Source organism: Nyctereutes procyonoides, unplaced genomic scaffold, assembly GCF_905146905.1.
Source record: "Nyctereutes procyonoides isolate TBG_1078 unplaced genomic scaffold, NYPRO_anot_genome, whole genome shotgun sequence".
Classification (NCBI taxonomy): Eukaryota; Metazoa; Chordata; class Mammalia; order Carnivora; family Canidae; genus Nyctereutes; species Nyctereutes procyonoides.
This window is the reverse complement of record NW_026575040.1, coordinates 3,812,880-3,834,228: the sequence shown is the minus strand read 5'-3', so window position 1 is coordinate 3,834,228 and position 21,349 is coordinate 3,812,880. Positions and strand designations below refer to the sequence as shown.

The window sequence follows — 21,349 nt, the reverse complement described above, 5'->3', positions numbered from 1 at the left end:
TTCGTCCAGGCCTGTGGTCAGTGTGAACGTTGTGTGTCTTAGACCCTGAGAGGTAAGTCGGTCAGGAAGGGGGTAGGCCCCTCACCAAAGCAGAAATTCCAATTGCAGCATTGTTTTCCGTGTGGGCCAGCAGTGTTGCACGCTCTCAAGACACACCCTTCACCAGGAATGTATTGTGCCCAGTGTCCTCTGCAGTTATGCAGCAAGGTGGCCCTGTATGTGGCAGCAGGCCAGGGCCCTGGCTCATGTAGGGCAACCCTATTCTCCTTTTTTACATTTCCCACTGTCCCGCAGAAGCTTATATGTCAGACTAAGGCATTTGAAGCAGCCAAGGTAGGCCTGTGTGCCCAGAGCTGACCTGACCCATCTGCCAATACACGCTGACCTGGTCCAGGCTAGAGTCTGAGTTCTCTCTCCTACCCCCTGCTACCCTCCGTAACCAGCTTCCCGCCAACCCAGGATCACACGGAGTAGGACCAGCAGCTCCCCAGCTGTGGCTATGACTGGCTTAAGCACAAGAAACGAGGTCCTCAGTGCACCTCTTGAGAGGGTGAGAGGTGACCTAGGCCTAGTAGGGTTATCACAGCCAGGCTTTCAACACTGGGGGAAAGTGTGTGAGTCCCTCACCCCTGAGACCTAAGATCTTTAAGCTAAGGGGGTAGCACTCATGACTGGCATGGCTTGTCTCCTGAGAGCCCAAAGGAATAGATTCAATGATGCCTCAGTGACAAAGGCAGGGAAAGAAGTTGAATTTCTACAGATTACTCGTGCATTTCTACTTCAAAGAGCTTATTTTCCTTTTTAATGTTGAGGACTCTAGGAGTCAGGGAGGCCCTCCTTCTGGCTACCTGGTACAGCCTCTTTGCCCTGAGCTGCCATCTCCAGGCCCCTCCTCAGAATAGGGTGGTTGGTCTGCACCAGCTCCCACTGATTGAAAGGGCTTCCTCATGTGGTGTCCCTGGGTCTTGGTGCTACTTCTGCCCCTGCAGGGTCAGGGCACAGGTGGTGTTGGAAATGGAAGGGCAGTATAGTGTGGCAGTTCAGAGCATAGGGCTTGGGAGTCAGGGTACAGGATTAGGAATCCTGCCCTGGCCATTCTGAGTGTGTCCTGGGCACTGCCTGACCGCCCAGTGCCCTCTCAGTTGCATGAGGAGAGAGCGAGCTAGTGAGGATCAGGCAGGCGCATAGCGCTGGCTCAGACTGAGCCCTCCGTACTTTACAAAGAAAAGAACCTTATCAGTTATCCAGGTCCTGTGTTCACAGTTAGTACATCTCAGTTGATCCTCACTGAATTATGTTGTTCTCCCTGTTTTATAGGTGAAGAAACAAACTCAGAGAGATTCAGTGACTGCCAGGTTCACCCAGCTAGTATGCCAGGATCACAGTCCCGCTTTATCTGACTCCAAAGCCAGTGTTCTTTCAATCCCACCGTGCTGCCTTCTGGAACAACTCTGACCCCTCTTCACATATTTTGAGATTGTCCTGTTCTTCCTTAGTCTTGCCCTTCTCCAGGATGATGTACCCCTATTTTTTTCTCTGGACCCAAACACCCTTCGTATGGCTTGCTCTTAAAGCCAGTGACCTCTAGACCACTTGACTGTCCAGGTCTCACTTGAGCTGCAGGGCTGTTGCTCTGCTGCGGCTGTGCACAGTCCCCAGAGGGCGTGCGGGGCCTGCAGTAACCACCAGGCCTCGTGGGCAGGTCGGGTACTTGGCCGGTGCCCAGCCAGCCGTAGTAGCTAGACCTGTCATCTGTGACATCACAGCCAACGAGTGATGTAAATCTGCTTTTATACTTATATACATCTTAATAGAAGGTAGTCTCAGAAACCTTTATGTGTACTCCACAGGGGGTAGTGAGAGAACTTAGTAAAATTGTGGCCACTTAGCTGCATAAGTGAGAACATTTCAGCCCAGCAGCTGGTTGACAGTTGTTTGGGATTCTCTAGATTAGTCCATTTTCACCTAGCCTTGGCCGTGGTGCTCACCCACGTTCCCTTGGACCGGCACTGAGCCTGAGTGCTCGTTGAGCTGGTCTCAGGGGCCCTTAGAAGGAGCCAGAACCCTGTGTGCGTACGATGTAACAGCAGAAGAAATGCTAACATTCAGACTCTCCCGCTGTAGAATCCGTCCGGAATACCCCCAGCACTGACACCATGCCAGCCTCCTCGTCTCAGACATGCTGCACTGACCACCAGGATCCCGAAGGTGCTACCAGTTCCTCTTACTTGGCCAGCTCCCAAGAGGAAGATTCAGGCCAGGGTCTTCCTACAGCCCACGTTCGCCCTTCCCACCCACTGAAGAGCTTTGCTGTGCCGGCAATCCCACCCCCAGGTCCTCCCACCTACGACCCCGCGTTGCCAAGCACACCTTTACTATCCCAGCAAGGTGAGTGAGGACAGCAGACCCCCCGGAGGGCCCTCTGGTTCCGGCTTATGGCAAAAGTGACCTCTTCTTTGAAAATAACAAAGCAAATGTCTTCCAAGCTTATCCTAGCAGTTCAGGGTAGCTGGGAGTCATTGTCCCTCTCAGGGAGTATGTGGACCCCCTCCTCGGGGAACGCATATGAACCTAGAGAATAATTTGGTGGGGAGTGAGGGCTGATTTTTTGAGTTGTGTTTTGGGTGCAGAATTCTTGGTGATAAAATCCGGTGGCTGCGGGTGTAGGCAGCAGATCTAGTCCACTTAGTTCCCAGAAATGCCTCACTCTACAGGGTTCCTACAAGCTAGAGAAGGATAAGGGAGGACAAGACATGGAAGTTAGGGGGCCCTTCAGATGGGACAGAAATCCGTCAAGTTCACGTGGCCCAGGAAAGTCCCTTGACCTGAAAGGCATGCTTTTCCCAACTTACCCGCATCTGTTATGATGGTTTGTTTTAGAGCAAGTCAGTAGTTTTCTAGCTTTTTGGTCTCAGGACCTCTTTATACTTTTAAAAGCTATTGAGACCATGAAAGAGCTTTTCTTTATGTGGGCTGTATTTATCAATATTTAGTATATTAGAAATTAAAACAGAAAATTTTAAACTATTAAATCACTTAAAAATAGCAATAAATCTGTCATGTTAAGATAAATAACATTTTTTATGAAAAATAACTTTTCAAAACAAAAATAGAGAAAAGTGTGACGTTGTCCTGTATTTTCGCACATCCCTGTAGTGTCTGGCTTAGTAGAAGGGAGCTGGATTCTCATACTTGCTCCTGCATTCATTCTGTTACAATATGTTATTTTGGCTGAAATGTAAGAAGACTGTGGCCTCACAGGTATGAAGTTGAAAAGGGAAGAGTATTTATGTAACCTTTTCAGATAACTGGATATTCTTTTTTGATACTGTAGCAAAACACAAGAAGTTGTCGTTTCGTAAAGGTTTTGGTTTTTTTTGTTTTTGTTTTTGTTTTTTTGTTTTTTGTTTTTCTTAAAGGTTTTGTAATGTAACACAACCATATCCTTGAACTGTTTGTCCTCTGTTCCATTAAAATCCATCTAATCTTATACTTTGAATGATGATACCCAACACACATTGGTCATTTGGAAAATATTGGTTCAGTAGGTTACACAGATCCTTAAATCTTGATGGATTTCATTATACAATATCTGAAAATACATTTATTAATATCACCAAAGTCCCCAAGTATCGGGAGGCTCTCAAGCTCATGGTGGCAGATACAGGTTTCTCAAGATTCTAATTTTCACTTGAAACATAAATTTTATCATTGGCCATAAATACTATCCATTGTTTTTCTTGAACTGTTTCGCTTACTTTACTTTCTAGAAAAGGTCTACCAGATGCTCAAGTCTGAACACCTGGTTTGTCAGTCAGTCTTTCTTTGGACTAACATTGGTGTTTCATGACAAAAGCCACAGTCCGCTTGTAACCCAACCTGTCACAAATGCCTTAAGCTTCCAACAGCCACCGTACTGTGGGATTTAGCATAAGTACTTTATACATAATTTCCATTTTGTCACAAATAATACTTAAGGGACGTGTAATCGAGGCAGAGTAGTTTTTTTTTTTTTTTCAGAGTAGTTTTCTAAAGCCAAATGGAATACTTTCTCTGGCCTTGAGATGCCCCACGGTCTCCCTCCTTCTGTCTAGTGCAGTGCCTTTTCAGAGCAGGATCTGTGCACTGGATTGTATCCCTCACCCTAAAGCAGCATTTGGACCTTAGCTGCCGTCATGAGGTCTCGGAAGCCGGCTCAGCCATACACCTAATGGTGCCCTTTCCCTTTCAGCTCTGAACCATCACATTCACTCGGTGAAGACTGCCTCCATTGGGACTTTAGGAAGGAGCCGGCCTCCTATGCCAGTGGTGGTTCCCAGTGCCCCTGAAGTGCAGGAGACCACAAGGATGTTGGAGGACTCTGAGAGTGTAAGTTCCTGGGCCATCAGCCCAGCCAGGATGTCTGGGTGTATGTCTCACGGGCGGGGAGTGTGCTAGTCACACTGGTCTTCTGTGCTGGCCCAGAGGTGTGAAACAGATGCACTTGTTCACTGAGCAGATGTACACTGAGCATCTCCTCTGAGCCAGGAGCTGTGCTGAGGATTTATGTGCTTTCTCTTCCCCCTAGAGCTATGAACCAGATGAGCTGACCAAAGAGATGGCCCACCTGGAAGGACTAATGAAGGACCTAAACGCCATCACAACAGCATGAGACCTTCCCCAGGACATGACTGCAGACCTAGGTCTAGAAGTCTTGGGACAGAGCCTGGAAAGCAAGGATTGTACAGAGCACGTGAGGACAGCACTTGAGAACACAGAGCAAGCAAGCCAGCCAGCCGGTGCCCCTGTGTGGGGCTGGCTCCAGGCACGGGCCACCTGCCTTCTCCTGGTCGGCCTGGAAGAAGCCTGTGTCAAGGCGGCTTCCCTTTGCCTGCTAATATCCTGCAGGACTGGGCACCATGGGCCAAAATTTTGTGTCCGGGGAAGAGGCAAGAAGTGCACCCTCCATTTCACTTTGTGGTCAGGCTGTGTCTTCGTGCTGCAACTGCATCGCCTTTATGGAGTGTAGACATTGGCATTTACGTACGATTTTATTTGTGTCCTATTTTATTTTACCTTCAAAAGAAAAACACTATCAAAAACCAAGGGAGTCCGTGGTGTTCTCCACAAGTGGTTGACATTTGACTACTTGTTCGAATTATGTATGAAAAGTAATTGACAGTGTGGGTAGTTCCAGGGGTTGGCTTGTTTTTTGTTTTTGTTTTTATTTTTGAATTCCAAGTCTTTGCATCCTCTACCAGCTGTTAATCCATCACATTGAGGGGGGAGGAAATGTTGCATTGCTGTTTGTAAGCTTTTTTTATTATTTTTTTATTATAATTATTAAAGGCCTGACTTTCTCCTCTCATCACTGTGAGATCACAGATCTATTTGAATGAAATGTAACATTGAAAAGACTTGTTTGTTGCTTTCTGTGCAGTTTCAAAGTATTGGGGTGGGGGTGGGCCGGGGGGTTGGGAATAGGAAGTGGAGGGGCTGCTGAGGTCTGTGAATGTTTCAGTCGTCGTGCTTTCTTCCAGAAGCCTGCAGAGAACGGAAGCATCTTCTTTTTCGTCCTGTCCTGGCATGTCCATCTCTATTGTCACTAAGTTGCAACTGGACTTTCATTTGGATCTAGTTAAAAAATTCTTCTGTGCAATAGGTGAGTTCGAGGACTTAGCTGCCCTGATGTCTTGGTCATATCCCGATGAGAATGTCCATGCTGAGAAGCCAGGGCTGTACTTCCAATCACGGGAGTGAAGCGGACGGAACAGGGTGAGAGCCTGAGCCCGTTCCTGGAAACTCAGGGGGCACCATGGAGCCCCTTTCCTCCGTCATCACCTGCTCCCTGGGGGCAGCGGGGGGTGAAGGAAGGAATTTTGTTTCCACGCAGGACCCCTTGCTTCTCTCTAGTTCCCGTCCTCGGCCACTCTGACTCTCGCTGCCGTGTTTCAGAGCCCCTTAGGAGAAGCAGGGGCTGAGCACCCCTGAGGCTCTCCACTTCCTTCCGAACATTGTTCTGTGGGCAGCAGGGGACAGGACAGCGGAGAGGGACAGAGGAGGTGGCCGCTACCCCCATCCCAGCAGCTCAGCAAAGGCCCTGATTAGAGCGGGGGTGGCAGGAGGTGCCTGCAGCGTGCTAGAGGCCCTGCCATGCACACAGAAGCCTTTGCCTTGGCAAACAGTTCTTACGTGTTTCGTCTCAAAAAGGTAAGGAGCTGAGGTGTTGTTTTCTTTTTAATACTGAGAATATTAACAAAATACAGGCCTGACCCTCAAGCATCTTCCCCCACTCCCCACCGTGCCCCGGAGACAGTGTGGAAGGCAGAGTAGAAGACACATCAGGCTTTGGTTCTGTAGCCAAGAAGAGGTCAGCTGCTGAGACCGCCGGTGGGTCCCCAGCCCACCAGCCCGAGGGCCCCAGGCGCTGCCCTGGCCCCACAGGCACCCCACTTGCCTTTGTACATTCGTTATTTCCCCTTTTTTAGGTCTTAACACATATTTGCTTTTGTAGAAGATGAACTCTTTGTATTTATTATTTGGGGGCAATGAAAAGTGCAATGCTGGCTCTCCTGCTGCCACGCTAGCCGGTCACACAGGATAGTGCCAGGCAGGATTCTGGAAAACCAGTGCACTTAAACTGATCCTGAAGAGAGCACTCAGAGCACTCTGGACACCAGGAGGGCTAGATTCCCCAGAAACTGTCTTACCTTTTGCCCAAAGAAACATGCTCAGTATTCGGGGCGTTCCCTCCCGTGAACCCTGACACTTGTGTTACCTCAGGGCCTTGGTACCTGGATACTGCCGCAGAGCTGGGGCGGGGGGGAGGGGCCTATTTTTAAATAAAGTAACTGTTCAAAGTTGGGGGATTTTTTAAAATTAAGAAAAAGGAAAGCTATTCTGTATTGCACCTTTTCACAATTTAATACATTTTCTTACATTTTCCTGTGATTTTTGAAATTAAACCATTGTGTGTCTTGTAATGTCCTAGTTGAGCTGCTGCTCAGCAGCTTCCTTCAGGAGGATTTGGAACAAATGTGTCTGTTGCCTTGTTGCCTGCTGGAGGGGGGCCTGGAGGGCTGCTGGGGACTAGTTTCTGTACACACTTGTTTGGCCTTTTCTGTAGTTGATGCTGTAAACTCTATGGCTTTTTAAAAAAATTTCATGTTTTTATTTAGTATTGGAAATCCAATACACTTTTTTAATCCAATCAAAGTCTGGTGTGGTCAAAGAGTTTTTTTCCTTTTTCCCTAAGAAAACAGAACTTCGGGGTCTCAGCCTCGAGATCACTTCCCTGTCGCCCTCATGATCTTCGGGGCCCCCGGCGCCTTCCCTGTTGGCCGGGGTCCAGGCTCCAAGGAGAAGCCGCTCTGGCGGCCCCGAGGACCTGCTCCCGCCCTCCCACTGCGGCCTCACCCGGCACCTGAGGGGCACTGGCAGGAGGGGCGGGGGCCCTCGGGGGCCCTTCTGGAAGGGCGCCGGGCCCACTCGTGGGCTCCACCTGCAAAGGACCCACCTCCAGATACCATCACCCTGGGAATTAGGGTTTCAACATACAAGTCTGGGGGCGCAGTCCCTGCGGCCGGGAGATCTCTCGGGGGCGAGCGCAGCAGCGGTAGGCCTCTCGGTGAACTGGCCGTGGGGGGTGCCTTGCTGGGCGCCTGGGCCCCAGCCCTTCACCCTCGGCTGCCCAGCCGGGCCCAGCCCACCATGGGAACCCAAGCCTCAGGCTCCCGTGAGCGGCCTCGGGCTGGGGTCTGCGCTCCGGTGTCGCTGCGGCCTCGAGGCTGAGCCCCCACCACCCTGTGGGCCCGGCTGCTTTCCAGCCTCAGGCCGGGCAGTGAGCCAGGCCCAGGACATTGCAGCCCCCCCCGCCCCCGTCCTGGCTGACAGCGGACAGCCCGCCAGGCCTGGCCCCTGGCCGTGTCCCCGGAGGAGCCCTGGGCACATCTTACAGGGATCTATCAGCCCGAGTCTTTCTCCACTGGACCATGGACTCGTGGGGCCGCGTCAGTGCCTCCTCTCCAAATGCCTAATGCCAGGGGCAGGCATGACAGCAGCAGATGCTGGTCTTCTGGATGGATGGACAGACAGCTTTGAGGACTCCTGGCCTGGAGCATGTTGGAAGATTTCCCACACAAGTGCCAGCCCACCCCTCCTTTGGAGGGATCCTAATAGGCCTCTCTTAATGCGGGCGCCAGGCCCCTCCCATTCCAGGGGCCACAGCCCTTTGGTGTCCTGGGGTGAACGTGAACCATAACAAAGCCCGTGTGCCTGGCAGTCCTGAGAAACGATGCTGATGCCACAGCGACCACCTCGGGGCTGGGAACTGGGGCAAGGATGTCCTCCACGTTGGTTCTAAGATGAACATTACGAACAAGGCTCGATGTCAAAGAGAAATGCCCCCCTTCCCCAATCCAGTTGCCCCTCCCCGTCTCAGCCGGCTTCCAGCCAGGGGTGTGGTATCGTCAGGGGAGACTGGACAACATCACTGAACATGCCATCAAATTGGTGGGGAAGGGGGCATGGGGAGGGACAGAGAAGCAGGGAGCAAGAGGGGCCCCACACAGCACGTACAACCATTCACCTTGGGTTTCCAGCTTCCAAAGGAAGAAGTTCAGCAGAAGGAGAAGAGGTAGGAGAGACTAAGTGAAGGAAAATAATACATTGCATTTTTCATAATCTCTTAAGTATGTAATGTTGAAAAATGCTATTAAAAACTGCAATTACATGGGATCCCTGGGTGGCTCAGTGGTTTGGCGCCTGCCTTTGGCCCAGGGCGCAATCCTGGAGACCCGGGATCGAGTCCCACGTCGGGCTCCCGGTGCATGGAGCCTGCTTCTCCCTCTGCCTGTGTCTCTGTCTCTCTCTCTCTCTGTGTGTGTGTGACTATCATAAAGAAAGAAAGAAAAAAAATATTTTAAAAAACTGCAATTACAAAAAAAAACAAATAAAAACTGCAATTACAAAAAAAAAACTGCTATTACTCTCTAAGCAGAGGAGATGATGTTCATCTCAAGATGCTTTTTTACTCAACAAGGAGGAACTTGATGGGTTTTGGAAATTACACAGAGGTAATACAAGGCTGTGTGCTCCTTGCACAGCGAGAAACAAACCCCCTCTAGCTCCCACATCTTGCATGATGTGTGCCATGTGCACCAGGCCTGACATGAGTCACTGGCTTCCCCGCAACAAGGAAAGGGGCATATGGACCGACGCAGTGATGGACAGACCACAAATCTAGCGGGTGACGGTGACCATAAATGGGATTGGTTCACCAGGATCAGGAGCCCAGAGCCAGAAATGACTAAAGGGATCTAACCTGAGAACTCACAGAAACGCAGGGTTGAGGGGGGGCGGGCAGAAGGCAGGACACGGGACCCTTCACAGTCTAGGAGTGTGGGGGCCGGTCAGCTGTATTCAGATTTTAAGGGCGGGCTGACTTCAGCTGCTGTCCTGGTGGCAACCCTGGATTTCCACCCCTCCGTCTCTGCCCTGGAGCAGAGCCCCTCGCCTGACACGGGCAGGCTGTGCTCCTGTCTCCTGTTACGGGTCTACCCTCTCTGCACCTGGCCTCCCAAAGGAGAAATCTTGAGAGCCGTCCTAACGCTTTCTTGACACCCCAGCACGCGCTCAGCGAATGTCCCCCAGAGTGTCTCCTCTTGGTCGTGTGTTGGGCAAACTCCTTGCCAACACCCCCCCCCCACTGCCTCTGCCTCACCAGCAGTCCGGCCTCCACACAACCACAAGGGTGATTGTTCTAACCCGATCTGGCCTCCCCGCCCTACTCAGCACCCAGCAATCACTTCCTCATCACCTGCTCTGCAGAAGAGAAACCAGTGCAGCCCTGGTTGCCTCTTCTCGTTTATTTACAATTTGCACTCACACTTAGGCCCTGAAGTCTGGCCTCTATAACCATTCCCTTGGCCTCGAACTGTCACCCTACCCACTACTCCCATGACCGGCTTTCTCTGCCAGTAAGTTTCTATCCATCTTTAAGGGCCCAACCCAACCATCGGTCCTCCGACTGTTCTAATTCACGTCTCTGCCTTTTCTAATACACCGTGAACTCCTCAAGGAAAATGATCTGGCTAGGTTTTGGGTTCCTCCATCCAGTACCTCGCACAATCTAAGTGTTCACTGAATGGACTTCCCCGAGGAAGATGGACTTGGAGCTACCATGGCCCAGTGCTGGGGCGGTTTGGCAACCTAACTCCTGCCCGGAGCCTACACTCCAGTTTTGCAGAGGAGGTTAAGGCTGAGCTGAGTGTAGAATCACTATGAGGCCATCTTCTGGAAGAAGGAGGAGCCCCTGCGAGCTGGGAAGCTTCTTCCCTCCACCAGCATACCTTGAAGAGAACCAGTCTCCACCATCCTGTTTCCTAGTAAGGTCAAGGCCTCTAGGACCGTGGATCAAGGCCTATCGTTGGATCAAGCACTGGAGTCCCAGCAGGCCAGAGCAGAGAGTGTCAAGGACGCACAGAGCCATCCTCCCCAGAATCCCTGGAACCCTGCAAAGTCGATTTTGGGGAAAAGAGAAACGAGGCTGGAGCTGTGGGTGCTTTTTCTGCCCGCGGTGTCTCAGATTCATTCTTAAGGAACTGAGAACTTAATCTTCCAACATGTCAACATGCCCCACCTCCCACCCCAGATCCTGCAACACAAATGCCCAGCACACCAGGGTTTGTGGGGTATGATCCATACAGTCACCTCGCCTACAACAACTACAGGCTGCCAGGGAGCCCGGGCACCGACAGCCGGGTCGCGGCATCCTCCAGTATGACGATTCCCAAACCCCCAAAGCCACCAGATAGGCTGCTGATGCCCTACGTGAGGTACAGCAGAAAGGTCTGGGACCAAGTAGAAGCTTCCAACCCTGACCTAAAGCTGTGGGAGATTGGCAAGATTATTGGTGGCATGTGGCGAGATCTCACTGATGAAGAAAAACAAGAACATTTAAACGAATACGAGGCAGAGAAGATAGAGCGCGATGAATCTATGGAGGCCTATCATAGTGCCCCCGCCGCCTTGCTTACACAAACGCGCAAAGTCGTGCAGAAGCTGCTTTAGAGGAAGAAGTCCACAGAGAGTCTCGCATGGAGAAAGGACAACCTTACATGAGCATCCAGCCTGCTGAAGATCCAGGTGACTACGATGATGGCCTTTCAGTGAAGCCTACAGCCACCGCCCGTTTCCCGAGAAACCACCGCCTCATCAGTGAAATCCTTGGAGTGTGGTGCCAGACGTTCGGTCACTTGTCACAGCGGCTGGAATGCAGGTCCTCGAGCGACAGCTCCAGTCCTTAATGGTTCATCAGCGAAGACTAGAAGCTGAACTTCTTCAGAGAGAGGAGCGACACCAGGAAAAGAAGAGGAAGGTCCCAGAAAGCACAGATCCATTTAACAACGAACTTAAAGGGTTGTGCGGTCTGAAAGTAGAAGCGGGTACGGAAAAGGTTGCTGCTGAGACTGCACAGGCAGGACACCGGGCAAGAGCAGAGGGAGACAGAAGCAGCAGAGCCCCCTGGACGTGGTCAGAGCAGCGTGGTTCCCCAGGAAGAGCCAGCTGCTAGCAAGACCCAAGAGAAGAAGGACACGAAAGCATCCCTATGGGGCCAGAGGAGGCACACCTTGAAGAGGCAACGGAAAGCCAAGAGACCGGTGAAGAAGGCACGTCTACTCCTGAGCACAAGGAGAGCGGGCAGGAGGGGGTGGGCGGTACGGCCGAGGAAGGGACAGTGACAGGAACACTGGCTCAGAGAGCAACAGTGCAACAGTGCAGGAGCCACCGACAGAACCCACAACAGAAGGTGAGAAGAAAGAATAAATGTTGCCTTGTTTTGTGTGTTCCACTTTTTTAAATGAAAAAAAATGTTTTTTGAATTAAAAAAAAAAAAGTTGATTTTGGGCCCATGAAGCTGGGTTTGGCTAACCGGGTACCACGGGGCGGGGGGGGGAGTGGTCCTAGTGAGTTAAGAATGAAGTGGGTTCCTTTTATAAACTCAAAACCCAGGTCTTACTGAGAATTCTGGGCAGCTTTCTGAAAGAGGACAGGAAGATCTACTCTTGAAGACCAAAGGATGGATCAGACTCCCACAGACAAATTTGCCTAGGTCATGGCAGGAGAACCAGCCGATGAACATGCTAGACTAACACAGAGAAGGGAAATGGGCTGGAACTGGAGTCAAAGAGATCTTGCCATGGGCAAGTGGTGTGAGAAGAGGAGTATCTGGGACCAGTCAGATAAGGGTGTTCCTCAGGCAAGAGGAAGGTATTGCTCACAAATACCCCCCAAAGCCTCACTTTATGCCATTCACTGAAGATGCAAAATGAGAAGAAAAAAAAAAAGATGCAAAATGAGGAAGGCAGTCTTCACATCTCTTCAGTCTATTTTTTTTATTTTTTGTAATTCATGATAGTCACACAGAGAGAGAGAGGCAGAGAGAGAAGCAGGCTCCATGCAGGGAGCCCGACCTGGGATTCGATCCCGGGTCTCCAGGATCACACCCTGGGCCAAAGGCAGGCGCCAAACCGCTGCGCCACCCAGGGACCCCATCTCTTCAGTCTAGAACACAGACATTTACCAGGTGGAGATCACCATCCGGCACAAGGGCTGAGACCCAACAGAGTGGTGATCTTGTAGAGCGAGGAAGGAATGTTCAGCCCTGGCTGCAGAATGCGGGGGTCACAGAGGAAGTTAACCCGAGGCTGGTGGGGAATCCAGTAGAGAAAGGAGCCAGCGTTTCTTCCAACCCTGCTTGCATTAGATCTGCAGAGCAGGGAAAATTCAGATGATGGCGAAATTACAACAGAGAGTCTTTGAAATGATTTGCTCAAAAGAAAGTAAAGGATTTCCCTAACAGAGGACCAAAAACCTGCCCCCGGGTGGTAAATGAAGAGGGAAGTTGGTGCTTCCGGCCCTAAGGAAATCCTAACACCTGGAACCTGGAAGGCGGGAGGGGATGGAGGGAGCCGCTAACACAGCCCACAGCCAGAGGGAGCGCCCGGCAGGAGGCCCCAGGAGAACCCTATCCGGGAAGCCTGACTCGCACTGATGTATTTAAAAAATAAGTAAAAATTGTCATTTTCCTGGAGAATTTGTTGAAGAATTTTGTGCCTATATTCATAAGGGATATTGGTATGTAGGGGTTCTTTCTCCTGTTTTTAAAATCTGGTTTTCCTTGGGTGATCCCTGGGTGGCTCAGCGGTTTAGCACCTGCCTTCAGCCCAGAGCGTGATCCTGGAGACCCAGGACCCAGGATCCAGTCCCACATTGGGCTCCCCACAGGGAGGCTGCTTCTCCCTCTGTCTGCGTCTCTGCCTCTCTCTTTCTGTGTCTCTCATGAATAAATAAATAAAATCTTAAAAAAACAATGTGGTTTTCCTTATCAGTAAGGGCAGTCTTCTCTCTTCTTCTACTTTGAAGGGTTGGTGTAAATTGTTCTGTAAACATTTGGGAGACTTCTCCAGTGAGGCCATCTGGTCCTGGACTTTTTCTTTTTATGGGAAGTTTTATTACTAACTTAACCTCTCCACTTGTTATAGATCTACTCAGATTCTCTATTCCTCCCTGCTTCAGTTTTGGTAATCTATGCATTTCTAAAAATTTTCCCAATTTCTCAGGGTTATCTAACGTGTTGGTATACAGCTACTCACAGTATACCCCCTATATTCCTTTATTTTGCTTATAGGTCAGTAATAATATCCCCTCTTTCCTTCTTGTTAGTATTTTGAGTCTTCTCTCTCATTGTCTCTCTCTCTTTCTTTGTGGTTGCTGTTGTTTTTTGTCAGCCTAGCTCCTTTTTTAAAATATGCAAGTTGTAAGCTCATTTTCTTTGATGTAGAATTAACAGGGTTAATTTGATGCCCCAAATGATGTAAAACTATAACATTTGCATATGAAGACTTTCCTTGAAGTAGTCAGATCTTTGTTAAGGTTATTGATTTGATGATCAATAAAACTCAAAGAAACTATACATTTGTTCACAGGTTTTTGTTGTTGTTGTTACTTGGGAAGTTCCATAATGGTAATTCCATCCAGAGTCATAATTACCAGTGGGGAAAAATACTCTCTCTGCTGATTGTGTGAGCAGCACATTGATAGTCTCTGTATAACCACTTTATATGAAAGCATGTACATTTTGCAAAAAGTGTGTACATGCCTATTATCTCATTTTTGGAACTGGACTAAATTGCCTTATTGCCTCCAATAGGGTCAGTTGTCAAACTGTCAAAATTTGACAATTTTGTTGTTTTTTTTTTTTTCAAAGAAACAACTTTTGGTTTTGCTGATTTTCTGTATCATTTTTCTATATTTCATTCATTTCTGCTCTAATCTATATTATTTCCTTCCTTCTACTTGATTTGTTTCTTCTTTTTCCTTAATTTCCTAAGTGAGCATTGAAGTCATTGATTTAAGATTTTTTAAAAATATAGTAGCTTCTTTACTATAAATTTCCCTCTGAGCACACTGCTTTTGCTGCAACCCTTAAGTTTTGGTTTGTTGTGTTTTTGTTTCCATTCATCTCAGTTTACTTTCTAATACAACTTGTGATTTCTACTTTGACCCTTTTGTTCTTTAGAAGTCCATTGTTTATTTATTTTATTTTATTTATTTATTCGTGAGACACACAGAGACAGAGAGAGGCAGAGACACAGGCAGAGGGAGAAGCAGGCTCCACACAGGAAGCCTGACACGGGACTCGATCCCAGATCTTCAGGATCACGCCCTGGACTGAAGGCGACACTAGACCACTGAGCCACCTGGGCTGCCCAGAAGTCCATTGTTTAATTTTCATTTTTTTGCAAATTTCCTTCTGGCATGAATTTCCAATTTCACTATATGGTAGTCAGAACATATTTTGTATGATTTTAATTCTTTTAAGTTTATTGAGACTTGTTTTATGGCCAATACATGGTCTATCCTGGAGAATGTTCCATGGGCATTTGAGAAAAATATGTATTTTGCTGTTATTAGGTGTGGTGTTCTCGGTGCCTGTTAGATCCAGTTGGTTTGTACTCTTGTTCAAATTTTCTATTTCCTTGCTGATCATCTATCCAATCATTTTATCCACTATTGAAAGTGGGGTATTAAAGTCTACAACTATTGTTATTACCTATTTCTCCCTTCCATTATGTCAGGTTTGCTTCATGGATTTTGAGGCTCTGTTGTTAGGGGCATATGTGTTTTTATTCATCAAATCTTCTTGATAGATTAACCCTTTTATTATTTTAAAATATTATTTGTCCTTAGAACTGATTTTGCCTTAAAATATACCCTGTCAGGGGGATCCCTGGGTGGCTCAGCGGTTTGGCACCTGCCTTTGGCTCAGGGCGCAATCCTGGAGTCCCGGGATCGAGTCCCGTGTCGGGCTCCCAGCATGGAGCCTGCTTCTCCCTCTGCCTGTGTCTCTGCCTCTCTCTCTCTCTCTATGTCTATCATGAATAAATAAATAAATAAATCTTAAAAAATATATATATTATATATATATATATGTATATATATATATATCCTGTCAGATATTAGTACAGCCCCTTCAGCTCCCTTTTGGCTAAAATTTGTATGATGTATCTTGTCACATCCTTCCAACTTATTTGTGTCTTTGAATATGAGATGTCTCTCGCATAGACAGTGTAGAGTTGAATTTTATATATAATGTATATTTAATATGTTAAATAATATATCAACAAATAGGATTGTATTATTTAACATATTAATACATATTTATTTATAATATATTTTATTATATATTAACACATATATATTAAAATTATATAGTTTTTTTCATTTTGCCAATTTGCTTTTTAATTTGCTTTTTAATTTGGGTGTTTAATCTATTTACATTTTATATAATTGCTGATGAGGCAGGTTGCTATTTGGCATTTTGCTATTTGTTTTCTATGTCTTTTTTTTTATTGTCCCTCTATTACTCTGTCACTGCCTTCTTTGTGATAAGTAAATATTTTCTAGTGTTACCCTTTTAATTCCCTTGTCCAAAGTCACAAATCATAAAAGAAAAATTTGGTAAGTTGAACATCATGAAAACTGAATATGTTTACCACTTGGGGCACCTGCGTGGCTTAGTCGGTTAAATATTTGACTCTTGTTTTCAGTTCAGGTCATGATCTCAGGGCCATTAGATGGAGTACCACTTCAGACTGGTGCTGGGCATGGAGTCTACTTGAAATTCTCTCTCTCCCCCTCCCTCTGCCCCTCCCACTCATGCTCTCTCTCTCTCTAAAATGAATAAAACTTTAAAAATGTTTACTGTTTGAAAGACATGGTTAAGAAAATGAGAAAGCAAGCCATAAACTGGGAGAAAATATTTACAAAACATATATTACAAAGGACTTGCATTCTGAATATATTATTTATAATTCAATACTAAGAAAACAAATGACCCAGCAAAAAAGCAATGGGTAAAGATTGGAATGGTCACTTTACTGAAGAACACATAGGATAGCAAATAAATGCCTGAAAAGATGCTCAGCATCTTTAGTCATAATAGAAACGCAGATTAAACCCAGGAGTTAACATTACACACCTTTGATGTGTATACACATTACCTCGATGTTAAAAATAAAAGACTGACAATATCAAATGTTGTAAGGATGTGCAATAACTGGAACTCTCATATAATTGCTAGTGAATGGGAATGCAAAATAGTATTCCAGCTCACCAAACAATCTAGCAGTTTCTTATAAAGTTAAATATAGACTTACTGTATGACCCAACAGTGCCACTCCTTGATATATTTTTAAAGATTTTATTTAATTTTTTGAGAGAGAAAGAGAGTGAGCAGGGCGAGGGGCAGAGGAGGAGGAAGAGGGAGATGCAAACACCGTGCTGAGTGCAAGCCCAACTCAGGGCATGACTTGATGTCACGACTCCGAGATCATGACCCCAGCTGAAACTGAGAGTCAGATGCTTAACGAGACACCCAGGCGCCCCTACTCCTGGATGTTTACACAAGATAAATGAAAATCCATGTCCACATGAAGACTTGAACATGGATGTTCATAGGAGCATTATTCTTAATAACTAAAACTGGAACCAGCCCAAGTGTTCCTCAGTTGGTGAATGAGTAAGCAAATTGTGACGTTCCCATTATAAGGGAGTGTTGCTGTGCAATGCACACCACACAGACAGATCTTAAAAGCGTTAGACTAAATGAAGGAAGTCAGACACAAAAGACACATATTTTATGATTCCATTTTTATGAAATGCTAGAAAAACCAAAAATTTGGTGACAGAGGCAGACTGCCATGGGCCAGGAGTGAGAGCACAAGGGTTGACTGCACAGGGACAGGAGGGTTTAGAGGAGTGATGGAGATGTTCTAGGTCTTAACTGTTGGGGATAGTTATAGGACTGTGTATGTTTACCAAAACAGCTTCAATATAGCAAATATATACAATTAGCAATCACAACATAAAGACAGGGTATGAGGAGTAAGTCTAACAACATGCACAAACCCTCATGAAGAAACTAGAAAGCCATGTGAAAGATCTCGCAGAGGCAGTTAATGCCCAGCAATATTCCATATGCTCCCTCGCACAGCCTCCTTGGCAGTTACGTGGTGGCCAAGTAACACTAGAAGAAGTGAAGTGTGTCGCTGCTGGAGAGAAGCGGTTCATAATCACTCATCTCCTCGGTTGTCTCTGCTCCTCGATCTTATTAGACCAGAGGTTCCAGCTGACATCAGTGAGAAGAGTGGCTGCCCGGCCTGCAGGAGAACTTCCTGGAGCTGGAATAAACCTTCGTCGGGTGAAACCATTGAAATTTGGAGCTTTCTCTTCTGGGGCAGCTAGTGCTAATTATCCTGACTAGTTCGAACAAGCAAACCATTAAAGAAGACTCAAGTGTGGGGAGAGTTATACTCTGTTCACCCATAGGAATACAAATTTTAATAGTAATATTTATGTAATTTCAAATAAGAAGTCCATTGAATTCTTCACACATCTTAAAAACTGATTGTACAGGGATCCCTGGGTGGCGCAGCGGTTTGGCGTCTGCCTTTGGCCCAGGGCACAATCCTGGAGACCCGGGATCAAATCCCACGTCGGGCTCCCGGAGCATGGAGCCTGCTTCTCCCTCTGCCTGTGTCTCTGCCTCTCTCTCTCTCTCTCTCTCTCTCTCTCTCTCTCTGTGACTATCATAAATAAATAAAAATTTAAAAAAAACTGATTGTACAATGTACATGATGGTGCAAAGTGCCTAGAATAGCCAAGACATTCCTTAAGATGGAGAAGGTGGGGACTCACTCAACTAGATATCATTGTACTTTATAAAGCTGTAGTGGCTAAGACAGGGCGCTGCTTGAACAAGGATAGGCAAGCTGATGACTGAACACGCCTCAACATAGACTCAGAGATGCTATATAAGTGACTGCGTAAATTAGTAGGAATGATTGGTTGTCCATACTGGACAAAAATGAGATTGAATTCCGTCCCAATACCATAGCAAAGTTCAGGTCAGGTAGGTTAAGCACCACTTCACATTTTTACAAATTTAATATAGAAGTATATCTTTATAACATCAGAGGCAGATAGGTTTCTTAAACCAGCAGAAAAGACACTAAGGAAATACTAGATTTTTTTTAAAATTGCTAAACTGGACTTCACTAAAAGATAAAACTTCTGTTTATTAAAACCAGAAAAAGTGAAAATAAAAGCCATTAAACAGGAAGAAGGTATTTGTAACGCATCTCATGAACAGAGTGTGGTTCCCCAATAGATGTGAGTGTGTGTAAAAATGCTACAAATCAATAACAAGATAATAGAAAATCACGCAAAAGACACAAAAAAAATATTTCGCAGAAGAGGAAACACGAATGGCAAATGAATATATGAGAAAACATCAACCCTACTAGGAATTAGGGATTTGCACATTGTCCGATATCACTAGATTGGGAAAAATAAAGTCTGATGATTCCAATTATTGGCAAGAATGTGGAGCAAGAGTAACTGATACACTGCAGGTGGGAATATAAATTGTTAGAAGGACTTAAGACGGTTTGGTGTGATCTTACAAAGCCAAGATTAGTCTACCCTACGACCCAGGTATTCTGCTCCTAGATAGGGAGCCTAGAGATCTTCGCACATGTCTTTATCAGGAGCCACAAACAAGCCTGGTTGTAGTAGCAGTGTTTGTAGTACCGGGAGCTGGAGCTCACCAAGACCGCTATGTCCCCAAGAACGCCTGCACCAGTGGGGACACAGCGGCCCCCGGCGCTGTCCGCTGTGGAAAAGACTTAACCGTGCTCCATGCATCAACAAGGTCTCAAAATTACAATATTGAACAAAATTAGCAGATTACTAGAGACTACCTGTGGCACGAAACCATTTAGGTAAAGCTCAGAGTTTTAGGAGCGTACTGAGGGGCGTAACAGAAGTGGGGGGAGCGGGCCATGAAAAGTAGATCATTTGTAAAGAAATGAAAAACAAGAAAATGAGCTAAAACTCGGTCTGCTTTCAATTATCCCCGTACATCAACAATTCTGAATATTATTGATAAAATCCTCCTCCCTGCAAAGGCAACTACTTCCAATTCCCGCCCTACACACACACACACACACACACACACACACACACACACACAACGTCGGTAAGCAACTGAGCACATGGTTTAGAGACCCTTTATTTCAGGAGTAAGCATGTCAGGAAGAGCAAGGGAATGAGAGAAGGAAAATTCAGGTGAGTGGGGAGAGGAAGAGGGGTACAGGTGGGACCCAGCATGGATGCCTTCAAAGGAATTCCTTGTGCTCTTTTTTTTTTTTTTTAAGATTTTATTTATCCATGAGAGACACAGAGAGAGGGGCAGAGACACAGGCAGAGGGAGAAGCAGGCTCCATGCAGGGAGCCCGACGTGGGACTCGATCCTGGGTCTCTGGGCTCACGCCCTGGCCCCAAGCTCAATGGCTGAGCCCCCGGGCGCCCCTCCTTGTGCTCTTTTAAAACCGAAATGATGGGTACGTGGCTGCTTGTCGGATTTTTAATCGCTTATTTAGTTATTTATTAATTTACGCGTTTACTTGTATCTTGTGTGTGTATGACATCTCTACCCCCAAGAGAAAGAAAAATCAAGGCTCAGAATCGCAGGGGGCGGGGCAGGCCGCAGAGGGCAGCTCGGGGCGGAGGACTCCAGGGTCACACCTGAAAGGTGCTCAGGGGGGGCTCGGGGAGGAGGGGAGCACGTGACCGCAGCAGCAGGTGCCAGCTGCGCTCTGGGGGCCGGGTGGGGGGGGCGGGGAGGGCCTGGGGGGGCGACCCCGCTGGAGCGCTGGGGAGACAGTCGAGGCAGGGACTTCACCCCAGTTTGCCGGGCGCGGTCAGGGCCGTGGGGCAGGGAGGGGGCGGGGAGGGGGCGGGCCGGTGGCGGCAGGGGGATGCGCGCCCACAGCCGCAGGCGCCCCTGTTCTGGGGCCTCGCGGACGCCCGCGCTCCCCACCGCCTCCGCTCGGACCGCGGGGCGGACCCCGGGCAGGTCCCCGGTGCTCCGTCCCGCGCGGGCTCCCACGGGGGCCTCGCCTCTCCAGGTGTGCTGCAAGAGACCCTGCTCGGACGCCCCCCACCTCCCCCGGGCCTGGGGCGGGTCCCCGGGGTGCAGTTGTCATGGGGACGCCCGCCGCCAGCCTCCCGAGCCGAGCCATGGGACTCTGCCGGTTACCATGGAAACAGCCTCCGCAGGGCCCGGGGTCCCCGCCCCAGTGAGGACTCCCCTCCCGCAGGGGGGGGCGCAGGGCTGCGGGCGCCCTGAGCCCCGGGGGGTGGGGGCAGCCATCCGCAGGCTTCCCGGGCCTGGAGGCCCAGTCCAGCTCCTGCACCCATCAGCAGGGCGCAGACACCCTGAATCCCCCCCCCCCAGCGAGGCTGCCCATCCCGCCTGCACCCTCAGGTCCACCCTTGGCCGCTGCAAACCCGCTGGCCTGGCCGCGACCCCTCCCGTGGGCTAGCCACCTTCTGTCCCCCAGCTGCCCTCTGGTTCCTGGGGGCCCATCTGATCGGGTGCCTTGGACTCTTCTGCCTCCAGGTCAGGGTGCACCAGGGAGGCCGCTCAGGGGCCCCCACTGCGGGTGGGGGTCAGGTTCTCCCCCAGCCACCCGCTGGCAGAGAACACTCGCTCCCTCTTACTCCCCCTCCAGGTCCCACCAGCGGGGAGCAACGCACCCCTGCATCCGCAGCCCCCCTCCCGCTCCCTGGCACGTTTGCCCCTTGCTCCTGCTGGCTCCTGGGCCTCAGCGAACCCCGCTCAGCCTACTCTCGGCTACTCCCCATCCCTGACCCCTGACCCTGACCCCTGGAAGAAGACAGCATCTGCTGGCATTTTTTTATTTAAATAAAATATACAACACGGTGCATTTACCGTTTTCTG

The 21,349-nt window shown here is 48.4% G+C and overlaps 1 protein-coding gene and 1 pseudogene across 4 annotated transcripts in view; both read left to right on the top strand.

Moving 5' to 3' along the window:
* The window catches only part of NEO1 (neogenin 1), a 240,070-nt gene extending 232,876 nt beyond the window's left edge, over positions 1 to 7,194 (top strand). For all 4 annotated transcript variants that reach the window (XM_055319824.1, XM_055319823.1, XM_055319825.1 and 1 more), the window contains 3 exons: positions 2,125 to 2,388; positions 4,232 to 4,368; positions 4,568 to 7,194. In XM_055319824.1, coding sequence (XP_055175799.1) covers positions 2,125 to 2,388; positions 4,232 to 4,368; positions 4,568 to 4,651 — 485 coding nt within the window. In that variant the 3' untranslated portion in view covers positions 4,652 to 7,194. The remainder of the gene's footprint in view (positions 1 to 2,124; positions 2,389 to 4,231; positions 4,369 to 4,567) is intronic.
* Positions 7,195 to 10,614: 3,420 nt separating this feature from the next.
* On the top strand, positions 10,615 to 11,805 carry LOC129506152 (SWI/SNF-related matrix-associated actin-dependent regulator of chromatin subfamily E member 1-like; annotated as a pseudogene).
* The last annotated feature ends 9,544 nt before the right edge of the window (positions 11,806 to 21,349 follow it).